A 24,517-nucleotide genomic window follows, 5' to 3' on the forward strand; every position below is an offset into this window, starting at 1 on the left:
GTGCCTTCTGGCAATTCTAGATCTCTCCTGATAGCCAGGTTGTGCAACATCGAGCACACGACCACAAATTTAGCTTCTTGCTCAGGGTTGTATTGTAGCTCCCCTCCTGAGTGGTCAAGACATCTGAAGCACTGCTTAAGCACAGTTATTGTTTGGTGGCCCCATTGCATTGAAATTATAATAGCGATTGATCAGAAGCAATGATTTCCTCGCTAAAATACACCTGGAGTAAACCCCCAATAATCCTGGGTCTGAAAATATGTCTGTTGAGATGTTCACTTCACCTGAGAAGAATTCCAGAGTCAATACAAGTTGAGGCAGCCTTTTGAATGAAGCGACCTGCGATTTAAAAAATGCCAGCCACACCACTGGCAATTGTTCAGAACAGTTCCACTTTTTCTGGGCGTTTTTTTGGGCGAGCGATATTGTGGCTGATATGTGTGCGAGGTGAGCACGTTAGTTTCGCCAAATGTGCTCTTTATGGCAAAAAAAAAATGGGCGGGCGTTATTATTGAATGTTGGCATTAATTCCATGTGGAAAGCAACGCTGGGTGATAAGTGTCCTAAAAATGCCCATCAGTTTTCATTTTGTGCCAAAATGGGTGTTAAGTGGGCGTTCAGCATGCAAAAAAAGTGGAGGTTCCAGCCCTATGAAAGTAAACCTGTGACAGTTGGAACTGGTGCTCCCCACTCTCTCTCCTGTGACAGTGGGAACTGGTGCTCTCCACTCTCTCTCCTGTGACAGTGGGAACTGGTGCTCTCCACTCTCTGTCCTGTGACAGTTGGAACTGGTGCTCTCCACTCTCTGTCCTGTGACAGTTGGAACTGGTGCTCTCCACTCTCTCTCCTGTGACAGTGGGAACTGGTGCTCCCCACTCTCTGTCCTGTGACAGTTGGAGCTGGTGCTCTCCACTCTCCCGTCCTGTGACAGTTGGAACTGGTGCTCTCCACTCTCTGTCCTGTGACAGTGGGAACTGGTGCTCTCCACTCTCTGTCCTGTGACAGTGGGAACTGGTGCTCTCCACTCTCTGTCCTGTGACAGTTTGAACTGGTGCTCTCCACTCTCCCGTCCTGTGACAGTTTGAACTGGTGCTCTCCACTCTCCCATCCTGCGACAGTTTGAACTGGTGCTCTCCACTCTCTCTCCTGCAACGGTTGGAACTGGTGCTCTCCACTCTCCCGTCCTGTTACAGTTGGAACTGGTGCTCTCCACTCTCCCATCCTGTGACAGTTGGAACTGGTGCTCTCCACTCTCTGTCCTGTGACAGTTGGAACTGGTGCTCTCCACTCTCTGTCCTGTGACAGTGGGAACTGGTGCTCTCCACTCTCTCTCCTGTGACAGTTGGAGCTGGTGCTCTCCACTCTCTGTCCTGTGACAGTGGGAACTGGTGCTCTCCACTCTCTGTCCTGTGACAGTTGGAACTGGTGCTCTCCACTCTCTCTCCTGTGACAGTTGGAGCTGGTGCTCTCCACTCTCCCGTCCTGTGAGAGTGGGAACTGGTGCTCTCCACTCTCCCGTCCTGTGACAGTGGGAACTGGTGCTCTCCACTCTCTGTCCTGTGACAGTTGGAGCTGGTGCTCTCCACTCTCTCTCCTGTGACAGTGGGAACTGGTGTTCTCCACTCTCTCTCCTGTGACAGTGGGAACTGGTGCTCTCCACTCTCCCGTCCTGTGACAGTTGGAACTGGTGCTCTCCACTCTCTGTCCTGTGACAGTTGGAGCTGGTGCTCTCCACTCTCCCGTCCTGTGACAGTGGGAACTGGTGCTCTCCACTCTCCCGTCCTGTGACAGTGGGAACTGTTGCTCCCCACTCTCTGTCCTGTGACAGTTGGAGCTGGTGCTCTCCACTCTCCCGTCCTGTGACAGTGGGAACTGGTGCTCTCCACTCTCCCGTCCTGTGACAGTGGGAACTGGTGCTCTCCACTCTCTGTCCTGTGACAGTTGGAGCTGGTTATCTCCACTCTCCCGTCCTGTGAGAGTGGGAACTGGTGCTCTCCACTCTCCCGTCCTGTGACAGTTGGAGCTGGTGCTCTCCACTCTCCCGTCCTGTGACAGTTGGAACTGGTGCTCTCCAGTCTCTCTCCTGTGACAGTGGGAACTGGTGCTCCCCACTCTCTCTCCTGTGACAGTGGGAACTGATGCTCTCCACTCTCCCGTCCTGTGACAGTGGGAACTGGTGCTCTCCACTCTCTGTCCTGTGACAGTTGGAACTGGTGCTCTCCACTCTGTCCTGTGACAGTGGGAACTGGTGCTCTCCACTCTCTCTCCTGTGACAGTGGGAACTGGTGCTCTCCACTCTCTGTCCTGCGACAGTTGGAACTGGTGCTCTCCACTCTCTGTCCTGCGACAGTTGGAACTGGTGCTCTCCACTCTCTGTCCTGTGACAGTTGGAACTGGTGCTCTCCACTCTCTGTCCTGTGACAGTTGGAACTGGTGCTCTCCACTCTCTGTCCTGTGACAGTTGGAACTGGTGCTCTCCACTCTCTCTCCTGTGACAGTGGGAACTGGTGCTCTCCACTCTCTCTCCTGTGACAGTTTGAACTGGTGCTCTCCACTCTCCTGTCCTGTGACAGTGGGAACTGGTGCTCTCCACTCTCCCGTCCTGTGACAGTTGGAACTGGTGCTCTCCAGTCTCTCTCCTGTGACAGTGGGAACTGGTGCTCTCCACTCTCTCTCCTGTGACAGTGGGAACTGGTGCTCTCCACTCTCCCGTCCTGTGACAGTGGGAACTGGTGCTCTCCACTCTCTGTCCTGTGACAGTTGGAACTGGTGCTCTCCACTCTCTGTCTTGTGACAGTTGGAACTGGTGCTCTCCACTCTCTCTCCTGTGACAGTGGGAACTGGTGCTCTCCACTCTCTGTCCTGCGACAGTTGGAACTGGTGCTCTCCACTCTCTGTCCTGTGACAGTGGGAACTGGTGCTCTCCACTCTCTCTCCTGTGACAGTTGGAACTGGTGCTCTCCACTCTCTGTCCTGTGACAGTTTGAATGGTGCTCTCCACTCTCTCTCCTGTGACAGTGGGAACTGGTGCTCTCCACTCTCCCGTCCTGTGACAGTGGGAACTGGTGCTCTCCACTCTCTGTCCTGTGACAGTTGGAACTGGTGCTCTCCACTCTGTCCTGTGACAGTGGGAACTGGTGCTCTCCACTCTCTCTCCTGTGACAGTGGGAACTGGTGCTCTCCACTCTCTGTCCTGCGACAGTTGGAACTGGTGCTCTCCACTCTCTGTCCTGCGACAGTTGGAACTGGTGCTCTCCACTCTCTGTCCTGTGACAGTTGGAACTGGTGCTCTCCACTCTCTGTCCTGTGACAGTTGGAACTGGTGCTCTCCACTCTCTGTCCTGTGACAGTTGGAACTGGTGCTCTCCACTCTCTCTCCTGTGACATTGGGAACTGGTGCTCTCCACTCTCCCGTCCTGTGACAGTTGGAGCTGGTGCTCTCCACTCTCCCGTCCTGTGACAGTTGGAACTGGTGCTCTCCACTCTCTCTCCTGTGACAGTTGGAACTGGTGCTCTCCAGTCTCTCTCCTGTGACAGTGGGAACTGGTGCTCCCCACTCTCTCTCCTGTGACAGTGGGAACTGGTGCTCTCCACTCTCCCGTCCTGTGACAGTGGGAACTGGTGCTCTCCACTCTCTGTCCTGTGACAGTTGGAACTGGTGCTCTCCACTCTGTCCTGTGACAGTGGGAACTGGTGCTCTCCACTCTCTCTCCTGTGACAGTGGGAACTGGTGCTCTCCACTCTCTGTCCTGCGACAGTTGGAACTGGTGCTCTCCACTCTCTGTCCTGCGACAGTTGGAACTGGTGCTCTCCACTCTCTCTCCTGCGACAGTTGGAACTGGATCTCTCCACTCTCCCATCCTGTGACAGTGGGAACTGGTGCTCTCCACTCTCTGTCCTGTGACAGTTGGAACTGGTGCTCTCCACTCTCTGTCCTGTGACAGTTGGAACTGGTGCTCTCCACTCTCTGTCCTGTGACAGTTGGAACTGGTGCTCTCCACTCTCTGTCCTGTGACAGTTGGAACTGGTGCTCTCCACTCTCTGTCCTGTGACAGTTGGAACTGGTGCTCTCCACTCTCTCTCCTGTGACAGTGGGAACTGGTGCTCTCCACTCTCTCTCCTGTGACAGTTTGAACTGGTGCTCTCCACTCTCCTGTCCTGAGACAGTGGGAACTGGTGCTCTCCACTCTCTCTCCTGTGACAGTTTGAACTGGTGCTCTCCACTCTCCCGTCCTGTGACAGTTGGAACTGGTGCTCTCCAGTCTCTCTCCTGTGACAGTGGGAACTGGTGCTCTCCACTCTCCCGTCCTGTGACAGTGGGAACTGGTGCTCTCCACTCTCTGTCCTGTGACAGTTGGAACTGGTGCTCTCCACTCTCTGTCCTGTGACAGTTGGAACTGGTGCTCTCCACTCTCTGTCTTGTGACAGTTGGAACTGGTGCTCTCCACTCTCTCTCCTGTGACAGTGGGAACTGGTGCTCTCCACTCTCCCGTCCTGTGACAGTGGGAACTGGTGCTCTCCACTCTCTGTCTTGTGACAGTTTGAACTGGTGCTCTCCACTCTCTGTCCTGCGACAGTTGGAACTGGTGCTCTCCACTCTCTGTCCTGTGACAGTGGGAACTGGTGCTCTCCACTCTCTCTCCTGTGACAGTTGGAACTGGTGCTCTCCACTCTCTGTCCTGTGACAGTTTGAATGGTGCTCTCCACTCTCTCTCCTGTGACAGTGGGAACTGGTGCTCTCCACTCTCTCTCCTGTGACAGTGGGAACTGGTGCTCTCCACTCTCTGTCCTGTGACAGTTGGAACTGGTGCTCTCCACTCTCTCTCCTGTGACAGTGGGAACTGGTGCTCTCCACTCTCTCTCCTGTGACAGTGGGAACTGGTGCTCTCCACTCTCTGTCCTGTGACAGTTGGAACTGGTGCTCTCCACTCTGTCCTGTGACAGTGGGAACTGGTGCTCTCCACTCTCTGTCCTGTGACAGTGGGAACTGGTGCTCTCCACTCTCCCGTTGGTGTAGGAGGGAGGGATTTTGTTTCCTGAACAATTGGGACCGCTTCTGGGGAAGATGGGACCCGTACAAGTCGGACAGGTTACATCTCAACAGAGACGGGACCAATGTTCTCGTGGGTGGTTTTGATAGCACGGTTGGGAGGGCTTTAAACTAGCTTGGCAGGGGGATGGGAACCCAGGAGAGGGCTCTGAGCTAGTTAGAGTGGGTGAGAGCTCAGATGAACAGAACCCCAAAAAAGAATGCAAAAGGCAGGAGGCAACAGAGCAGAGTAGCACTGGGGTAAGTGTAAACCACAAGGTGATAGGAAGGGACAATATGTATAAATATAAAAGGGCTGCAGGAGGAGTCAAAACTAAACATCATGGTTTAAAAACTAGTATTAAAACACTCTACCTAAACGCACGCAGCATTCGAAATAAAGTAATGAGTTGACGGCACAAATCATTACAAATGGGTATGATTTGGTGGCCATTACAGAAACGTGGTTGCAGGGTGACCAAGACTGGGAATTAAACATACAGGGGTATCTGACAATTCAGAAAGATAGACAAGAAGGGAAAGGAGGTGGGGTAGCTCTGTTAATAAAGGATGATATCATGGCAGTTGTGAGAGATGATATTGGCTCTAATGAACAAAATGTTGAATCATTGTGGGTGGAGATTAGAGACAGTAAGGGGAAAAAGTCACTGGTGGGCGTAGTTTATAGGCCCCCAAATAATAACTTCACGGTGGGGCGGACAATAATCAAGGGAATAATGGAGGCATGTGAAAAAGGAATGGCAGTAATCATGGGGGATTTTAACCTACATATCGATTGCTCAAATCAAATCGCACGGGCTAGCCTTGAGAAGGAATTCATAGAATGCATACGGGATTTGTTTCTTAGAACAGTATGTTACAGAACCTACAAGGGAGCAAGCTATCTTAGATCTGGTCCTGTGTAATGAGACAGGAATAATAAACGATCTCCTAGTAAAAGATCCTCTCGGAATGAGTGATCACAGTATGGTTGAATTTGTAATACAGATTGAGGGTGAGGAAGTAGTGTCTCAAACGAGCGTACTATGCTTAAACAAAGGGGACTACAGTGGGATGAGTGCAGAGTTGGCTAAAGTAGACTGGAAACACAGACTAAACGGTGGCACAACTGAGGAACAGTGGAGGACTTTTAAGGAGCTCTTTCATAGTGCTCAACAAAAATATATTCCAGTGAAAAAGAAGGGCGTAAGAGAAAGGATAACCAGTCGTGGATAACCAAGGAAATAAAGGAGAGTATCAAATTAAAAACCAATGCATATAAGGTGGCCAAGGTTAGTGGGAAACTAGAAGATTGGGAAAATTTTAAATGACAGCAAAGAATGACTAAGAAAGCAATAAAGAAGGGGAAGATAGATTACGAATGTAAACTTGCGCAAAACATAAAAACAGATAGTAAAAGCTTTTACCGATATATAAAACGGAAAAGAGTGTCTAAAGTAAATGTTGGTCCCTTAGAAGATGAGAAGGGGGATTTAATAATGGGAAATGTGGAAATGGCTGAGACCTTAAACAATTATTTTGCTTCGGTCTTCACAGTGGAAGACACAAAAACCATGCCAAAAATAGCTGGTCACGGGAAGGGAGGACCTCAAGACAATCACTATCACTAGGGGGGTAGTGCTGGACAAGCTAATGGGACTCAAAGTAGACAAGTCCCCTGGTCCTGATGAAATGCATCCCAGGGTATTAAAAGAGATGGCGGAAGTTATAGCAGATGCATTCGTTATAATCTACCAAAATTCTCTGGACTCTGGGGAGGTACCAGCGGATTGGAAAGCAGCTAATGTAACGCCTCTGTTTAAAAAAGGGGGCAGACAAAAGGCAGGTAACTATAGGCCGGTTAGTTTAACATCTGTAGTGGGGAAAATGCTTGAAGCTATCATTAAGGAAGAAATAGCGGGACATCTAGATAGGAATAGTGCAATCAAGCAGATACAACATGGATTCATGAAGGGGAAATCATGTGTAATTAATTTACTGGAATTCTTTGAGGATATAACGAGCATGGTGGATAGAGGTGTACCAATGGATGTGGTGTATTTAGATTTCTAAAAGGCATTCGATAAGGTGCCACACAAAAGGTTACTGCAGAAGATAAAGGTACGCGGTGTCAGAGGAAATGTATTAGCATGGATCGAGAATTGGCTGGCTAACAGAAAGCAGAGAGTCGGGATAAATGGGTCCTTTTCCGGTTGGAAATCGGTGGTTAGTGGTATGCCACAGGGATCGGTGCTGGGACCACAACTGTTTACAATATACATAGATGACCTGGAAGAGGGGACAGAGTGTCGTGTAACAAAATTTGCAGATGACACAAAGATTAGTGGGAAAGCGGGTTGTGTAGAGGACAGAGAGAGGCTGCAAAGAGATTTAGATAGGTTAAGTGAATGGGCTAAGGTTTGGCATATGGAATACAATGTCGGAAAATGTGAGGTCATCCACCTTGGGGAAAAAAACAGTAAAAGGGAATATTATTTGAATGGGGAGAAATTACAACATGCTGTGGTGCAGAGGGACCTGGGGGTCCTTGTGCATGAATTCCAAAAAGTTAGTTTGCAGGTGCAGCAGGTAATCAGGAAGGCGAATGGAATGTTGGTCTTCATTGCGAGAGGGATGGAGTACAAAAGCAGGGAGGTCCTGCTGCAACTGTACAGGGTATTGGTGAGGCCGCACCTGGAGTACTGCGTGCAGTTTTGGTCACCTTACTTAAGGAAGGATCTACTAGCTTTGTAGGGGGTACAGAGACGATTCACAAGGCTGATTCCGGAGATGAGGGGGTTACTTTATGATGATAGATTGAGTAGACTGGGTCTTTACTCGTTGGAGTTCAAAAGGATAAGGGGTGATCTTATAGAAACATTTAAAATAATGAAGGGGATAGATAGGATAGAGGCACAGAGGTTGTTTCCACTGGTCGGGGAGACTAGAACTAGGGGGCACAGCCTCAAAATACGGGGGAGCCAATTTAAAACCGAGTTGAGAAGGAATTTCTTCTCCCAGAGGGTTGTGAATCTGTGGAATTCTCTGCCCAAGGAAGCAGTTGAGGCTAGCTCATTGAATATATTCAAATCACAGATAGATAGATTTTTAATCAATAAGAGAATTAAGGGTTACGGGGAGCGGGCGGGTAAGTGGAGATCAAACATGTTCTTGTTGAATGGCGGAGCAGGCTCGAGGGGCTAGATGGCCTACTCCTGTTCCTAATTCTTATGTTCTTATGTTCTTATTAATGTTGGGGAAGTCCAGAACCAGGGGTCACAGACTAAGGATAAGGGGTAAGCCGAGATGAGGAGAAACTTCTTCACCCAGAGAGTGGTGAACCTGTGGAATTCTCTACCACAGAAAGTTGTTGAGGCCAATTCACTAAATATATTCAAAAAGGAGTTAGATGAAGTCCTTACTACTAGGGGGATCAAGGGGTATGGCGAGAAAGCAGGAATGGGGTACTGAAGTTGCATGTTCAGCCATGAACTCATTGAATGGCGGAGCAGGCTCGAAGGGCTGAATGGCCTACTCCTGCACCTATTTTCTATGTTTCTATGAAATACAAAAACAGATAGCAAGAGTTTCTACAGGTATATAAAAAGGAAAAGAGTGACTAAAGTAAATGTTGGCACTTAGAGGCCAAAACTGGGGAATTAGTAATGGGGAACATGGAGATGGCAGAAATTCTGAACAAATATTTTATATCAGTCTTTATGGTAGAGGACATTAAAAATATCCCAACAGTGGATAGTCAAGGGGCTATTGGGGGAGGAACTTACCACAATCACAATCACTAAGGAGGTGGTACTCAGTAAGATAATGGGCTGAAAGGCAGGTAAATCCCCTGGACCTGATGGCTTGTATCCTAGGATCTTAAGAGATGTAGCGGCAGGGATAGTGGATGCATTGGTTGTAATTTACCAAAATTCCCTGGATTCTGGGGAGATCCCAGCAGATTGGAAAACTGTAAATGTAACGCCCCTATTTTAAAAAGTAGGCAGACAAAAATCAGGAAACTATAGATCAGTTAGCCTAACATCTGTGGTTGGAAAAATGTTGGAGTCCATTATTAAAGAAGCAGTAGCAGGACATTTGGAAAAGCAAAATTCAGTCAGGCAGTGTCAGCATGGATTTATGAAGGGGAAGTCATGTTTGACAAATTTGCTGGAATTCTGTGAGGGTGTAATGACCAGGATGGATAAAGGAGAACCAGTGTATTTGGACTTCCAGAAGGAATTTTACTAGGTGCCACATAAAAGGTTACTGCACAAGATAAAAGTTCATGGGATTGGGGGTAATATATCAGCATGGATAGAAGATTGGCTAACTAACAGAAAACAGAGAGTCGGGATAAATAGTTCATTCTCTGGTTGGCAACCAGTAACTATTGGGGTGCCGCAGGGATTAGTGCTGGGACCCCAACTATTTACAATCTATATTAATGACTTGGATGAAGGGACTGAGTGTAACGTAGCCAAGTTTGCTGACGATACAAAGATGGGAGGAAAAGCAGTGTGTGAGGAGGACACAAAAAACCTGCAAAGGGTCATAGACAGGCTAAGTGAGTGGGCAAAAATTTGGCAGATGGAGTATAATGTTGGAAAGTGTGAGGTCATGCACTTTGGCAGAAAAAAATCAAAGAGCAAGTTATTATTTAAATGGAGAAAGATTGCAAAGTGCTGCAGTACAGCGGGACCTGGGGACACTTGTGCATGAAACACAAAAGGATAGTATGCAGGTACAGCAAGTGATCAGGAAGGCCAATGGAATCTTGGCCTTTATTGCAAAGGGGATGGAGTATAAAAGCAAGGAAGTCTTGCTACAGTTATACAGAGTATTGGTGAGGCCACACCTGGAATACTGCGTGCAGTTTTGGTTTCCATATTTAAGAAAGGGTATACTTGCTTTGGAGGCAATTCAGAGAAGGTTCACTAGGTTAATTCCAGAGATGAGGGGGTTGACTTATGAGGAAAGGTTGAGTTGGTTGGGCCCCTACTCATTGGAATTCAGAAGAATGAGAGGTGATCTTATCGAAACGTGTAATTTTATGAGGGGGTTTGACAAGGTGGATGCAGAGGGTGTTTCCACTGATAGGGGAGACTAGAACTAGGGGGCATAGTCTTAGAATAAGGGGCCGCCATTTAAAACTGAGTTGAGGAGGAATTTCTTCTCTCGGGGGGTTGTAAATCTGTGGAATTTGCTGCCTCAGAGAGCTGTGGAAGCTGGGTCATTGAATAAATTTAAGACAGAGGTAGAGAGTTTCTTAACCGATAAGGAAATAAGGGGTTATCGGGAGCGGGCGGGGCAGTGGACCTGGGTCCATGATTGGATCAGCCATGATCGCATTAAATGCTGGAGCAGGCTTGAGGGGCCAAGTGGCCTACTCCTGTTCCTATTTCTTATGTTCATATGTTATGATTCATTGTCCCCCCCTAGCATGGTCCCCATCTTTGCACTCACAAGTTCAAGGGGCACGTACTGGAACATATTTGGCACAACTAGTTTAGCCACATCAAGTGCTGTTGAGCCTCTGCCAAACCTATCCACTACTCCAGGATCAGCCTGGACAAACACCCAGTTTCTGTTCTCCACTCCCAACTATCTCCCTGAATCCCTCCCCCCTCCATCCTTTTCTCTGACAAAAGTGCAAGGAGCTGATGGGCTTCTTTGTTATTAAGATTGAAACCATTTGTTCAGTTTCCTCTGCTGCTGCTCCCCTTGGCCACCAAGACAAGCGACTCCTTTCCGCCCCGGGTAGTAAGAAATATGGAGCAAAGGCAGGTAAATGGAGTTGAGGTACAGATCAGCTACCTGACTGAATGGTGGAACAGATTCCAAGGGAAGAATGGCCTACTCCAGTTCCTATGGGCCCAAGTTTCAGGCCGCGCCTAGAACGGCACAGCCCCGACCTGGACACCCGTTTTTCGCGCCACAAAGTGCGCCTAAAAAAAACATATCTATTCTCCGGCTCCCTGCAGGCCCTCTGGAGCTGGGCGCGGCGCAGCACGAGCTGTAGGGGGCGGAGCCAGGTCCCTGCGCTGAAAACAGTGCCGGGACCTCTGCACATGCGCGCTACAGTGGGCGCGCATGTGCAGTAGCTCCAGGCGCCCAAAACTGTGTGGGAGGGGCCCGAAGCACGCAACCCCTAGCCCTGGCCGAATGGCCTCACTGGGGCTACGTGGATCAGGCTGTACCTCCCACGCCCAGCTCCTGCTTCCTCCCGACCTGACCCGACTTGACTCCCGTTCCCCCCCACCCGTCCCCGGACCCAACCCGACCCAACCCCCCGCTCCCCACCCCCCTCCTGCTCCCAGACCCTCCCCCCCCTTCCCCCACGGACCCGACCCGACCCTCCACCCCCTGCCCGACCCGACCCGCTCTCCCCCACCCCACCCAGACTGGACCCCACCCCGACCCGACCCGCGCTCCCCCACCACCCTCCAACCTGACTGCCGCTCTCCCCCTCCCCCCCCGATCCGACCTTCGCTCTCCCACCTCCCCCCGACCTGACCTCCGCTCTACCGCCACCCCTACCCGACCCGACCTCCGCTCTCTTTCCCCCTCCCCCTGACCTCCATGCCCTCCCGCTCCGCGCTCCGACAACCCCTCCCCCCCCGGGACCCGGGACCCGATGCCACCGACCTGTAAATCCGGTGCTGGGGGTGGGCCCAGCCCGAAGTCTTGGGCCCAGCCCGTTCAGCCTCCTTCTCCCTTCTCTCCCTCCCTTCCCTCACCTCCCTCCCTCCCTCCTCTCCTTCTCCTCACCCCCCTCCTCTCCCCCCCTCCTCCACCCCCGTCCTCCCCCTCCCCCTCCTCCCCCTCCCCCTCCCCCTCCACCCCCCTCCTCCCCCTCCCCTCACTGTCAGAAACACACACACAGACAGACAGAGAGATAGAGACACTGACAGAGACACACTGGGGGGGCATCCCAGCACGCTGTTGGAGGACTCCCGGTGCTGCAGTCGGTAAGTAGAAAATGTTTTATTTATTGATTATTTTTTATTAATTTTTTTTGATTGATTTATTGGTTGATTTATTGATGTATTTATCATTTATTATTGATGATGGCTCTTTATTTGTAAAACTGAAGTGTTTAATGTTTGTAAACTTCCCTTTAAACCCCCCCTCCGCCATTCCCTACGCCTGATTTGTAACCTACGCCTAATTTTCTAAGTGTAGACAAGGCTTTTTTGAACGTACAAAAATCTACACTTACTCCATTCTAAGGAGTATGTTTTCACTGCCTAAACTTTCAAAACGGGCGTAAGTGGCCGGACACGCCCCCTTTTGAAAAAAAAAATCTGTTCCAAACTGAAACTGTTCTAACTGACTAGAACTGGAGCAAACTAAATGCCGAGATTTGCAATTTCTAAGATACTCCGTTCTAAACCAGTTGCTCCAAAAAAACAGGAGCAACTCAGGCTGAAACTTGGCCCCATTGTTCCACACCTGTTCAAAGCTTCATACTCACCTGGTTTCGTTCAAACTTATTGGTATGTGACTCAGATTTACTCAGTTTCCTTTCTCCAGTGTCTCCCAGATCTCCGTAGATAGTGAGGAAGACGTTTGCATCTGTTCCTGCTCGGTAGACATCACCCGTGTACACAGAAATCTTGTAAGTGTGAGCTTCAAACAAAACGGACAATAGGAATCATTAAGGGATACTTCCATGAAATTTAGAGGTAAAACTTAATTCAAAGAGACAATAAGGAAAACTCAAACTAATTGTATCTTAAGCATTAATTAAAGTCACAGTTCGAGTCATGAACATAATGGGGGTGATTTTGACTTTAGACGACAGTGGATAACATGCAATATCAGCTTGGTCATGTGTCAAAAACCTCCCCTGTCCTCAATGGAAATAAAAATCGGAAGAGAAGTTTAAAGGGCTGCCGAGACGATATTGTGCGTTTTATACTCAAAATATCGTTCACAGTCAAAATAATCCCCAAAGAGTGGACTGCAATCAAGAGAGCATGCAACTGGTTTATTCAAAGTGAGAATTAGAGAGATTCCTTACTTGATAGAGTGGAAGGATGTGGGTTCAGTGCTGAAACAATGCATGGAACACTAGATTGACTCCTGGGATGGGGGTATTGTCCGATGAGGAGAGATTCAGTAGACTCGGCCTATATTCCCTCAAGTTTGGAAGAATTAGAGGTGATCTCATTGAAACATATAAAATTCTGAAGGGGTTGATAGTGTAGATGCAGGGAGGATGTTTGCCCTGGCTGGGGAGTCTAGAACCAGGGGTCACGGTCTCAGAATAAGAGGTCGGCCAATTAGGACTGAAATGAGGAGAAATTTCTTGACTCAGAGGGTGGTGAATCTTTGGAATTCTCTACCCCAGAGGGCTGTGGATGCTGAGTTGCTGAGTATGTTCGAGACAGAGATGGATAGATTTTTGGACACTAAGTAAAATAAGAGATATAGATATAATCCATGAAAGTGGAGTTGAGGTCCAAGATCAGCCATGATCTCATGGAATAGCGGAGCAAGCCTGAGGGGCCGAATGGCCTACTCCTGCTCCTAGCCAATGTAACCCCACTTTTTAAAAAAGGAGGGAGAGAGAAAACGGGGAATTATAGACCGGTCAGCCTGACATCGGTAGTGGGTAAAATGATGGAATCAATTATTAAGGATGTCATAGCAGTGCATTTGGAACGAGGTGACATGATAGGTCCAAGTCAGCATGGATTTGTGAAAGGGAATTCATGCTTGACAAACCTTCTGGAATTTTTTGAGGATGTTTCCAGTAAAGTGGACAAAGGAGAATCAGTTGATGTGGTATATTTGGACTTTCAGAAGGCTTTCGACAAGGTCCCACACAAGAGATTAATGTGCAAAGTTAAAGCACATGGGATTGGGGGTAGTGTGCTGACGTGGATTGAGAACTGGTTGTCAGACAGGAAGCAAGGAGTCGGCGTAAATGGGGACTTTTCAGAATGGCAGGCAGTGACTAGTGGAGTACCGCAAGGTTCTGTGCTGGGGCCCCAGCTGTTTACATTGTACATTAATGATTTAGACGAGGGGATTAAATGTAGTATCTCCAAATTTGCGGATGACACAAAGCTGGGTGGCAGTGTGAGCTGCGAGGAGGATGCTATGAGGCTGCAGAGCGACTTGGATAGGTTAGGTGAGTGGGCAAATGCATGGCAGATGAAGTATAATGTGGATAAATGTGAGGTTATCCACTTTGGTGGTAAAAACAGAGAGACAGACTATTATCTGAATGGTGACAGATTAGGAAAAGGGGAGGTGCAACGAGACCTGGATGTCATGGTACATCAGTCATTGAAGGTTGGCATGCAGGTACAGCTGGCGGTTAAGAAAGCAAATGGCATGTTGGCCTTCATAGCGAGAGGATTTGAGTACAGGGGCAGGGAGGTGTTGCTACAGTTGTACAGGGCCTTGGTGAGGCCACACCTGGAGTATTGTGTACAGTTTTGGTCTCCTAACCTGAGGAAGGACATTCTTGCTATTGAGGGAGTGCAGCGAAGGTTCACCAGACTGATTCCCGGGATGGCGGGACTGACCTATCAAGAAAGACTCGATCAACTGGGCTTGTATTCACTGGAGTTCAGAAGAATGAGAGGGGACCTCATAGAAACGTTTAAAATTCTGATGGGTTTAGACAGGTTAGATGCAGGAAGAATGTTCCCAAAGTTGGGGAAGTCCAGAACCAGGGGACACAGTCTAAGGATAAGGGCTAAGCCATTTAGGACCGAGATGAGGAGAAACTTCTTCACCCAGAGAGTGGTGAACCTGTGGAATTCTCTACCACAGAAAGTTGTTGAGGCCAATTCACTAAATATATTCAAAAAGGAGTTAGATGAAGTCCTTACTACTAGGGGGATCAAGGGGTATGGCGAGAAAGCAGGAATGGGGTACTGAAGTTGCCTGTTCAGACATGAACTCATTGAATGGCGGTGCAGGCTAGAAGGGCCGAATGGCCTACTCCTGCACCTATTTTCTATGTTTCTATGTTTCTATGTTGTGTTCTTACATCCAATGGTGAGTGCTAAATGGTCACGGCACATTTGCTTTTGCTTCTTAAAAAATTATCAGGCTATAGCATGCACTGCTGTATAAAAATATAGAAACATAGAAAATAGGTGCAGGAGTAGGCCATTTGGCCCTTCGAGCCTGCAACACCATTCAATAAGATCATGGCTGATCATTAACCTCAGTACCCCTTTCCTGCTTTCTCTCCATAACCCTTGATCCTTTTAGCCATAAGGGCCATATCTAACTCCCTCTTGAATATATCCAATGAACTGGCATAAACAACTCTCTGAGGTAGGGAATTCCACAGGTTAACAACTCTCTGAGTGAAGAAGTTTCTCCTCATCTCAGTCCTAAATGGCCTACCCTTATCCTAAGACTGTGTCCCCTGGTTCTGGACTTCCCCATCATCGGGAACATTCTTCCCGCATCTAACCTGTCCAGTCCCATCAGAATCTTATAGGTTTCTATGAGATCCCCTCTCATCCTTCTAAACTCCAGTGTATAAAGGACCAGTTGATCCAGTCTCTCCTCCTATGTCACTCCTGCCATCCCGGGAATCAATCTGGTGAACATTCGCTGCACTCCCTCAATAGCAAGAATGTCCTTCCTCACATTAGGAGACCAAAACTGAACACAATATTCCAGGTGAGGCCTCACCAAGGCCCTGTACAACTGCAGTAAGATCTCCCTACTCCGATACTCAAATCCCCTAGCTATGAAGGCCAACATACCATTTGCCTTCTTCACCGCCTGCTGTACCTGCATGCCAACTTTCAATGACTGATGAACCATGACACCCAGGTCTCGTTGCACCTCCCCCTTTCCTAATCTGCCGCCATTCAGATAATATTCTGCCTTCGTGTTTTTGCCCCCAAAGTGGATAACCTCACATTTATCCACATTATACTGCATCTGTCATGCATTTGCCCACTCACCTAACCTGTCCAAGTCACCCTGCAGCCTTTTAGCATCCTCCTCACAGCTCACACCGCCACCCAGTTTAGTGTCATCTGTAAACTTGGAGATATTACACTCAATTCCTTCATCTAAATCATTAATGTATATTGTAAAGAGCTGGGGTCCCAGCACTGAGCCCTGAGGCACTCCATTAGTCACTGCCTGCCATTCTGAAAAGGACCCGTTTATCCCGACTCTCTGCTTCCTGTCTGCCAACCAGTTCTCTATCCACGTCAGTATATTACCCCCAATAACATGTGCTTTGATTTTGCACACTAATCTCTTGTGTGGGACCTTGTCAAAAGCCTTTTGAAAGTCCAAATACACCACATCCACTGGTTCTCCCTTGTCCACTCTGCTAGTTACATCCTCAAAAAATTCCAGAAGATTTGTCAAGCATGATTTCCCTTTCATAAATCCATGCTGACTTGGACCGATCCTGTCACTGCTTTCCCAATGCGCTGCTATTTCATCTTTAATAATTCATTCCAACATTTTCCCCACTACTGATATCATGCTAACCGTTCTATAATTACCCGTTTTCTCTCTCCCTCCTTTTTTAAACAGTGGTGTTACATTAGCTACCCTCCAGTGCATAGGAACTGATCCAAAGTCGATAGACTGTTGGAAAATGATCACCAATGCATCCACTATTTCTAGGGCCACTTCCTTAAGTACTCTGGGATGCAGACTATCAGGCCCCGGGGATTTATCGGCCTTCAATCCCATCAATTTCACTAACACAATTTCCCGCTTTATAAAGATACCCTCAGTTCCTCCTTCTCTCTAGACCCTTGGTCCCCTCGTATTTCCGGAAGGTTATTTGTGTCTTCCTTTGTGAAAACAGAACCAAAGTATTTGTTTAACTGGTCCGCCATTTCTTTGTTCCCCATTTTAAATTCACCTGAATCTGACTGCAAGGGACCTACGTTTGTTTTCACTAATCATTTTCTCTTCACATATCTATAGAAGCTTTTGCAGTCAGTTTTTATGTTCCCAGCAAGCTTCCTCTCATACTCTATTTTCCCTCTCTTAATTAAACCCTTTGTCCTCCTCTGCTGTATTACAAAATTCTCCCAGTCCTCAGGTTTGCTGCTTTTTCTGGCCAATTTATATGCCTCTTCCTTGGATTTAACATTACCCTTAATTTCCCTTGTTAGCCACGGTTTAGCCACCTTCCCCATTTTACTTTTATTCCAGACAGGGATGGACAGTTGTTGAAGTTCATCCATGTGATCTTTAAATGTTTGCCATTGCCTATCCACCGTCAACCCTTTAAGTATAATTCACCAGTCTATTCTAGCCAATTCACATCTCATAGCATCTAAGTTACCTTTCCCCAAGTTTAGGACCCTAGTCTCTGAATTACCTGTGTCACTCTCCATCTTAATAAAGAATTCTACCATATTATGGTCACTCTTCCCCAAGTGGCCTCGCACAACAAGATTGTTAATTAGTCCTTTCTCATTACACATCACCCAGTCTAGGATGGCCAGCCCTCTAGTTGGTTCCTCGACATATTGGTCTAGAAAACCATCCCTAATACACTCCAGGAAATCCTCCTCCAATGTGTTTGGTTAGCCCAGTCAATATGTAGATTAAAGTTGCCCATGATAACTGCTGTACCTTTATTGCATGCATCCCTAATTTATTGTTTGATGCTGTCCCCATCCTCACTACTACTGTTTGGTGGTCTGTACACAACTCCCACTAGCTTTTTCTGCCCTTTGGTATTCCGTAGCTCCACCCATACAGATTGCACTTCATCCAAGCTAATATCCCTCCTTACTATTGCATTAATTTCCTCTTTAACCAGCAACGGCACCCCACCTCCTTTTCCTTTCTGTCGATCCTTCCTAAATGTTGAATACCCCTGGATGTTGAGTTCCCAGCCTTGGTCACCGTGGAGCCATGTCTCTGTGATGTCAATTACATCATATCCGTGAATTTCTATGTGCGCAGTTAATTCGTCCACCTTATTCCGAATACTCCTCGCATTGAGGCACAGAGCCTTCAAGCTTGTCTTTTTAACACCCTTTGCCCCTTTAGGATTTTGCTGTAATGTGGTCCTTTTCGCTTTTTGCCGTGGGTTTCTCTGCCCTCCACTTTTACTTTTCTTCTTTCTATCTTTTGCCTCTGCCCCCATTCTACTTCCCTCTGTCTCCCTGCATAGATTCCCGTCCCCCTGCCATATTAGTTTAACCCCTCCCCAACAGCACTCGCTGTATATTCAACTGCTAAAGGAGGTTTCCTGGCTCAGGTGCCTACTGTTAGTCCTCTAGGATTGTGGGGGGGTGCGGGGACTTTTTTTGATCACTCTGCATCAGTGATATCAGTAACATAATGAGATTTCCTATATTCAATATTTCCTTCAAGAGTAAAAGTTTCTAACGGTACATTTTTACAGTTCCACTAGAAATTGCGACCAAAGTAAATCTTTTCTCCCCCTGCCCCAACAGAAAGAAGGCTGTGGTTTCTAATTTATGTGGTTTCTAACAGAGCAGCTCTCTGACAGGTCACGCAGCTGACAGCAAATGACTGACCGGTGGGGCCTGCTTCTGCATCTTTTGTGGCAATTGCTATGCTTAGAGAACTATAGTCCGGTGAGGGAGTCAATTACTTCAGGAGAGCAAGCTGTCTTTTTACTAACTAACCCCTTCTTGGTATTCATCATCATCATAGGTGGTCCCTCATATTGAGGATGACTTGCTTCCACGCCTAAAAAGGGATGAGTTCACAGGTGTTTCAATGAAGGACCTAACGTTTCAGGTCCAGAACTGAAGGGTGGAAGGTGCCTGTGTGTGGATCTTTTTAGCGTGTGGTGGCCGTTGCACACCAGCCACCACACGGGCTTGTCAGAGCTAGGTCTTGGTCCAGTGGCAAGGATTAACCAGGACGACTGGAGACCAGCTCTGCTGCACGGACCTGGTGCACACACATATCGCAGTGTGGGCTGGCCCTTGCTGCCCCTGGCCCCTCGCCTTTTCTGGGCCTCGAACTCACGTCTCTCCTGGGTCCCGATCAAAGGAGTAGCATGCGGCCCGACCCGGCTTTCAGCGTGGCGGCCCCGACCTGCAAGGACCATCAGCAAGTCGGGGCCTTCAAAGGAGCAGTGTGGAGCATACCACTTCAAGGTACAGCGTGTCTGGAGAGCGACAGCTGTGAAGAGGGCGACTGGATTGGACGTCACCAAAATCCAGGTCGTTGATTGGAGCGTGGGCGGGTACAGCAGGAGCGGTGAAGTGGGGGTGCAACAGCGCTATTAACTGCTTATGCACTGCCTGCAGTGAAAATGGCATGTAATCACTGGAGTTTAGAAGAATGAGAGGGGATCTCATAGAAACATATAAAATTCTGACGGGACTGGACAGGTTAGATGCAGGAAGAATGTTCCCGATGTTGGGGAAGTCCAAAACCAGGAGTCACCGTCGAAGGATAAGGGGTAAGCCATTTAGGACCGAGATGAGGAGAAACTTCTTCACTCAGAGAGTTGTTAACCTGTGGAATTCCCTGCCGCAGAGAGTTGTTGATGTCAGTTCGTTAGATATATTCAAGAGGGAGTTAGATATGGCCCTTATGGCTAAAGGGATCAAGGGGTATGGAGAGAAAGCAGGAAAGGGGTGCTGAGGTGAATGATCAGCCATGATCTTATTGAATGGCGGTGCAGGCTCGAAGGACCGAATGGCCTACTCCACCTATTTTCTATGTTTCTATGTAAGCAATTTGTTCCCACTTTGCTCTGGAATTGGCAACCAGGAAGTACAGAAGAGTGACCCGGGTGATCTTTTCTTCCCTCTTTGCGGCGACGAAGGTTCCACCTGCTTGGAGTACCGCAGTGGCACAGCTGAGATAGTGATTGCAGTGGAATGTGGCAGACCATGACTGTGATCCCATTTCCCGTCATTCCTTGGCCCAAGCACATAGGGGTCAAAGTTCGGTCCCGCTGGTGTCACCGGCTGAGTGCTGATTTTAACGGTAGGTGCCACCTCAAACTGCAAAATTCAGTTTTGCCGCCCAAAGATGAGAGAGCAGCGCTAAAAGTGGCATTGCACACTCACCCTCAGGCACCAATCGACTGGTAGCTCAGGGGGCTGACTGTATTTCCCGACTGTAGGCTGCCGGCATGCGAGTTTAAAAAAAAATGAAAAAGAAATTTGCCAACACTTTCCCCTCACCCACAGCCGCACTTCCCACTGATCCCATTAATACCTAAATGCAAAAAAAAAATAAAGACAACCACTTAGCTTGATCCCTGGACACTCCCGCCCCGGGATCCCCGATGCCCCACCCCCTTTCCCAGACTGCACGGACGCCTGCCGGTAAAGCCACCGTACCAACTAAATTTCCAGGCAGCCCAGGAACCTGGTCACCGCCGATGGTAAGGACTTAGCCGCCCCTCTCCGGCGGCAATGGGTGGCATTAAAACTTTTTTTCGACCCCCATAGAACCGTCGTCTGTCTCTACAAGAACCAGACCTTTCCAGCATCTTGTATTTGTCCCCATCTCTGTCCCTGCGTGAGTACTCACTTTCCAGAGCATCCTCCACGGTACTCTCAGTCTGCTTCAGTGTCCCGTCTTTCAGCAGCTTTTTCTGAATAATCTCTAAGGGCACCAGCTCTCGGATGATTTCCCCATCATCTTCGGATTTAGCCAACCAGCGCTCACAGGGAAAGATAGTTGTCTCTGAACCCTGGAATTCAAGTAACGACAGAGGGTTAAGCTACAGGCATACCCATAAACTCTGTATCCTACTTCCTTGGTTCAGTGGTATCACTCTTCCCTCTTCATCAGAAGATCATGGGTTCAAGCCCCAAGGCAGGATTTAACCGCATAATCTAGGCCGAGACCTCGGTGCACACTGAGGAAGCACTGCCTTGTTGGAGATATTGTCTGCCCTCTCAGCTGGATGTTAATCATCCAATGCCACTGTTTGAAGAAGAACCGAGGCGTTGCTGTGGCCAACATTTATACTTCAATCAATACTACAAAAAAACAGATTAATTGGCCATTCATCTCATTGCTGTTTGTGGGATCTTGCTATGCGCAAATTAGCTGCCACTTATCCTACAAAACAACAGAGACGACACTTCAAAAATCACTCATTAGCTGTAAAATGCTTTGCGACATCCTGGGGACAGGCAAGGCACTATATATAAATGTGAGTATTTCTTCACTTGTATTTTAAAAATTAATCTCTGAATTTTGTGTTTGGTCCCTTCTCAATAAATAGCGCAAAGAAAACAAAACGAAATTGAACTACAGGTTGAACCTCCCTTTTTCCGGAACACTCGGGAGCTGGCCTGTTCTGGATAAGGGATTTTTCCAGACGCGGGGTAGTCACATTAAATTGGATGGTGCAGGTACTGAGCAAGGAGATATCGGGGTTGGCTGGCTTGGGGTTGGGAGTGCGGCAGAGAGATTGTGGTGGGGGGGTGGTGGTGGATCGCGGGGTCAGGCCAGCGATTGCGGGAGCCGGCAGTGAGGAAGGACTTTGGTTTGTTCAATTTGTTCATGTTGGAGTTCTGCGCATGCTCCACCTGGTGGCCGGGAATGGTTCCGGACGAGAGGTGGTTCCGGATAAGGGAATTCTGGATAAGGGAGGTTCAACCTGTACCTCCATTATTTACCTTTTGCCCCAGGGAATCATTTTACAAAGTCCTGCCGCTAACCTTAGAATAAAATCACAGCAGTCTCTACTTTCAGATGTCCTCTAAACCAGGCAGGACCACAGTGCCACAGAGTGTTGGTGGTTCACCAGGCAATTTGGTTAATTGATGGGACAGGAAGAATACAAAATGAAATTGAACTATAGATTGACTCTCCCTTACTCGGAACACTTGGGACCTGGCCTGTTCTGGATAAGGGATTTTTCCGGACTATGGATGGTCACGTTAAATCATGGAGGGAGGAAGTTGGATGAGATTGTTCCCACACTGCTCCAGCTAACTTTGGAAGCCAGCACACTAGTGAATAGATCAGTCTGGCTGGACAAGCTATTCATTGCTACATGATGTAAGCTGGTTAAATTCCAGCCGTACACCTGTTCACTCCTTGTGGACCCTAAGCTGCAGCTGTCGCCAATCTTTGCCTTAAACTCACTGGATTTAGGCAGGTGGGGTGTGTCTCTACAGTGATAATATTCCCTCCATATTGGCATACTGAAACTCTACAGGCATAGATTATCAGTATTTAGGTTTGAAGACTCTTCAGCATTGTGATGGACTCTGTGGGGCCGAAATTCAGCTCCCGCAAAAGGGCCGTTACCGCCGACGGAGTCGAGCGGCTGCCGATTTCTGGTTGAATGGTCTCCGCAAGCTAAAATCAGCAGCGGGTGGGGGGGGGGTTTCTGGTGGCCCCCACTTCAGCCCCGCCAATACCGAGCAGCTGTGAGTGCGTCATCAGTGCGTGCACCGCCGGCATCCCCCACCTCCCTCGAAATTCAGCCCGAAAAATCTTGTGACCGCCGAGCGGTGCCCCCGACAGCTTTTTCTGTAGGTGCACCTTTCATTCCGTCTCTGAGCCCTGGCTGAGTGGCGGCCATTAAAGGCAAGGGTCCACTGCCGCAGCTGCCGTTTCATTGTTTTTTGCAGTCGGCTGGACTATTGTGGCCTCTGGTTTGGCCGGGCCGCCAACAGGCAGCCTGGCACCCTATCTTGGGTGCCAGGCCGCTGGCCCGGACAAAACCCTCCCTGGTGGCCCAGTAGCCAATCGCCGATTCTCCCCCTTTATAAGGAGGGGAGATACGTGGTGACACAGATGAGCAATGACGTCACGTTCGCTCCGCTGCTGAGTGACAGCGGCGGAGAATCCGTCCCCCAGCAGCACTTACCGCCACACTTCCGCCCCCATTATGATCGACTTCCTGGCTGATTAAAAAAAAAACAGAGTGACTATTTGCACTGATCTTTTTCCGCTCCTTCTGCGCCTGTATCCTCCGGACTCCGCCCCCTGCCCAAAACCAGGACCGGAAGTGGGGCCTCGCAATTGACCACATTGTTCCTCCGAGCCTGCGGGCGGCAGGGAGAGAGGTGGCTGGCGGCTAGGGTAGCGGGAGGGGTGGGGGGCGGCAAGGGTGGGGGGGGTGGATGGAGAGAGGGAGAGAGACACGGGGGGAGAACAGCGAGACGGAGGAGAGAGGAGAAGCGGGAGGGGGTGGGGGTTTGGAGGGGAGAGAGGGAACTCGGGGAAGATGGAACACATCCTTCCAACCCCGTTTACACCCACACCCGATTTCTCGGAAAGCTCGGTGCGTGTGTTACAAGGGGCATCGTTGGGGTGGATGAAATCCAGAAATCACCACACTGTCACTAATCACTTCATACCCAATAAACCTGTTAACAATCCGTGACCAACACACAATGCCCCATCTCTGATGGGGGTAGGGGGCAGGGGTGAGGGGGGGGCGTTGGGGGTTAAGCATTTGGGCTGTCAGACCCACAGGTGTTAGCATCGCCCCCTCAAACACCTGCATTGTGGGACATTCAAGTTTCCTCACTCGACTGAATCCTCAATCCCAGTGGGTAGGAGCCAATCAGAGGCCAAGCATGCTCAACAAGGAGAAGAAGCTTGGATGGAGAGTCCTATGGCAGTTCTGTGCACCTCCCAGTGTCTAGGATTTGAATATTATCAACAGAGGCTTTCAATGTTAATGGAGCAGGTCGCTTGACAGTTTCTTTGACCAGAGTGTGGGGCATTCATGTGAGACCAGGTAGAAAAATTTAGGGGAGGAATTAGGTAGTTAAATGATATACAAATCATGATAACAATAAAAACAGAACAAGAATTATTATTTACCCAAATAATTTTACTGATCACAACTGAGTTATCCAAACAATTTTTGCATGATCTCAAACTTCTCACCGCATCACTCATCTTTTATCTCCAGAAACACATTAATTTCCTCATGTAGCAGACGGGTTAATGCATGTATGTAAATTTCCTTTGAATGCTATTTAAATGAAGATCGTAACTCAGTTTTAAAAAAAAAGGTGAAGATCACATTAATATAACACTCAAAGGGATTTTATGCAAGCACGTTGAACAGTAAGAGAGGAAATTAAATATGCCAGTGGGCTCTTAAACACATTACTACTATTTGCTCCGGTGGCCTTCCCTGGGACCTATTTTACAAGGTTGGATTGAACCAGTATGTCCAGTGACACTGACCTTTCCCTTTGGCAGGAGTCGCCGGATTTCCACACTATCCAAGTGCCACCCAGAGTTGATGCCTCGACCATCGTGTCCAATTCGAATTTTCTCGATGCATTCACCAATATCCTCCAACTAAAAAGAAAGGTGCTTTATCACAATTTTTAAGATATATTTATATTTTATACAATGTCTTTTGCTTATCAAAGTTGAAGGTTGTCAGAGCCCGAGAACGAATGGTTTGAGATAGATTGATTTTTGGAGACTAGGGGAATCAAGGGATATGGAGATCGGATGGAGAAAGTGGAGTTGAGAGTGATGATCAGCTATGATCTTATTGAACGTTGGAGCAGGCTTGAGGGGCCGTAT

At 48.4% G+C, this 24,517-nt stretch overlaps 1 protein-coding gene across 1 annotated transcript in view; it reads right to left on the reverse strand.

Moving 5' to 3' along the window:
* loxhd1a (lipoxygenase homology PLAT domains 1a) overlaps nucleotides 1–24,517 on the reverse strand; it is a 279,592-nt gene that overhangs the window by 91,559 nt on the left and 163,516 nt on the right. The window contains exons 27-29 of the mRNA XM_070859753.1: nucleotides 24,167–24,283; nucleotides 20,528–20,690; nucleotides 12,507–12,661 (exon numbers count right to left, since the gene is read on the reverse strand). Of these exons, the coding sequence (XP_070715854.1) occupies nucleotides 12,507–12,661; nucleotides 20,528–20,690; nucleotides 24,167–24,283 (435 nt within the window). The remainder of the gene's footprint in view (nucleotides 1–12,506; nucleotides 12,662–20,527; nucleotides 20,691–24,166; nucleotides 24,284–24,517) is intronic.

Source organism: Pristiophorus japonicus, chromosome 2, assembly GCF_044704955.1.
Source record: "Pristiophorus japonicus isolate sPriJap1 chromosome 2, sPriJap1.hap1, whole genome shotgun sequence".
Classification (NCBI taxonomy): Eukaryota; Metazoa; Chordata; class Chondrichthyes; family Pristiophoridae; genus Pristiophorus; species Pristiophorus japonicus.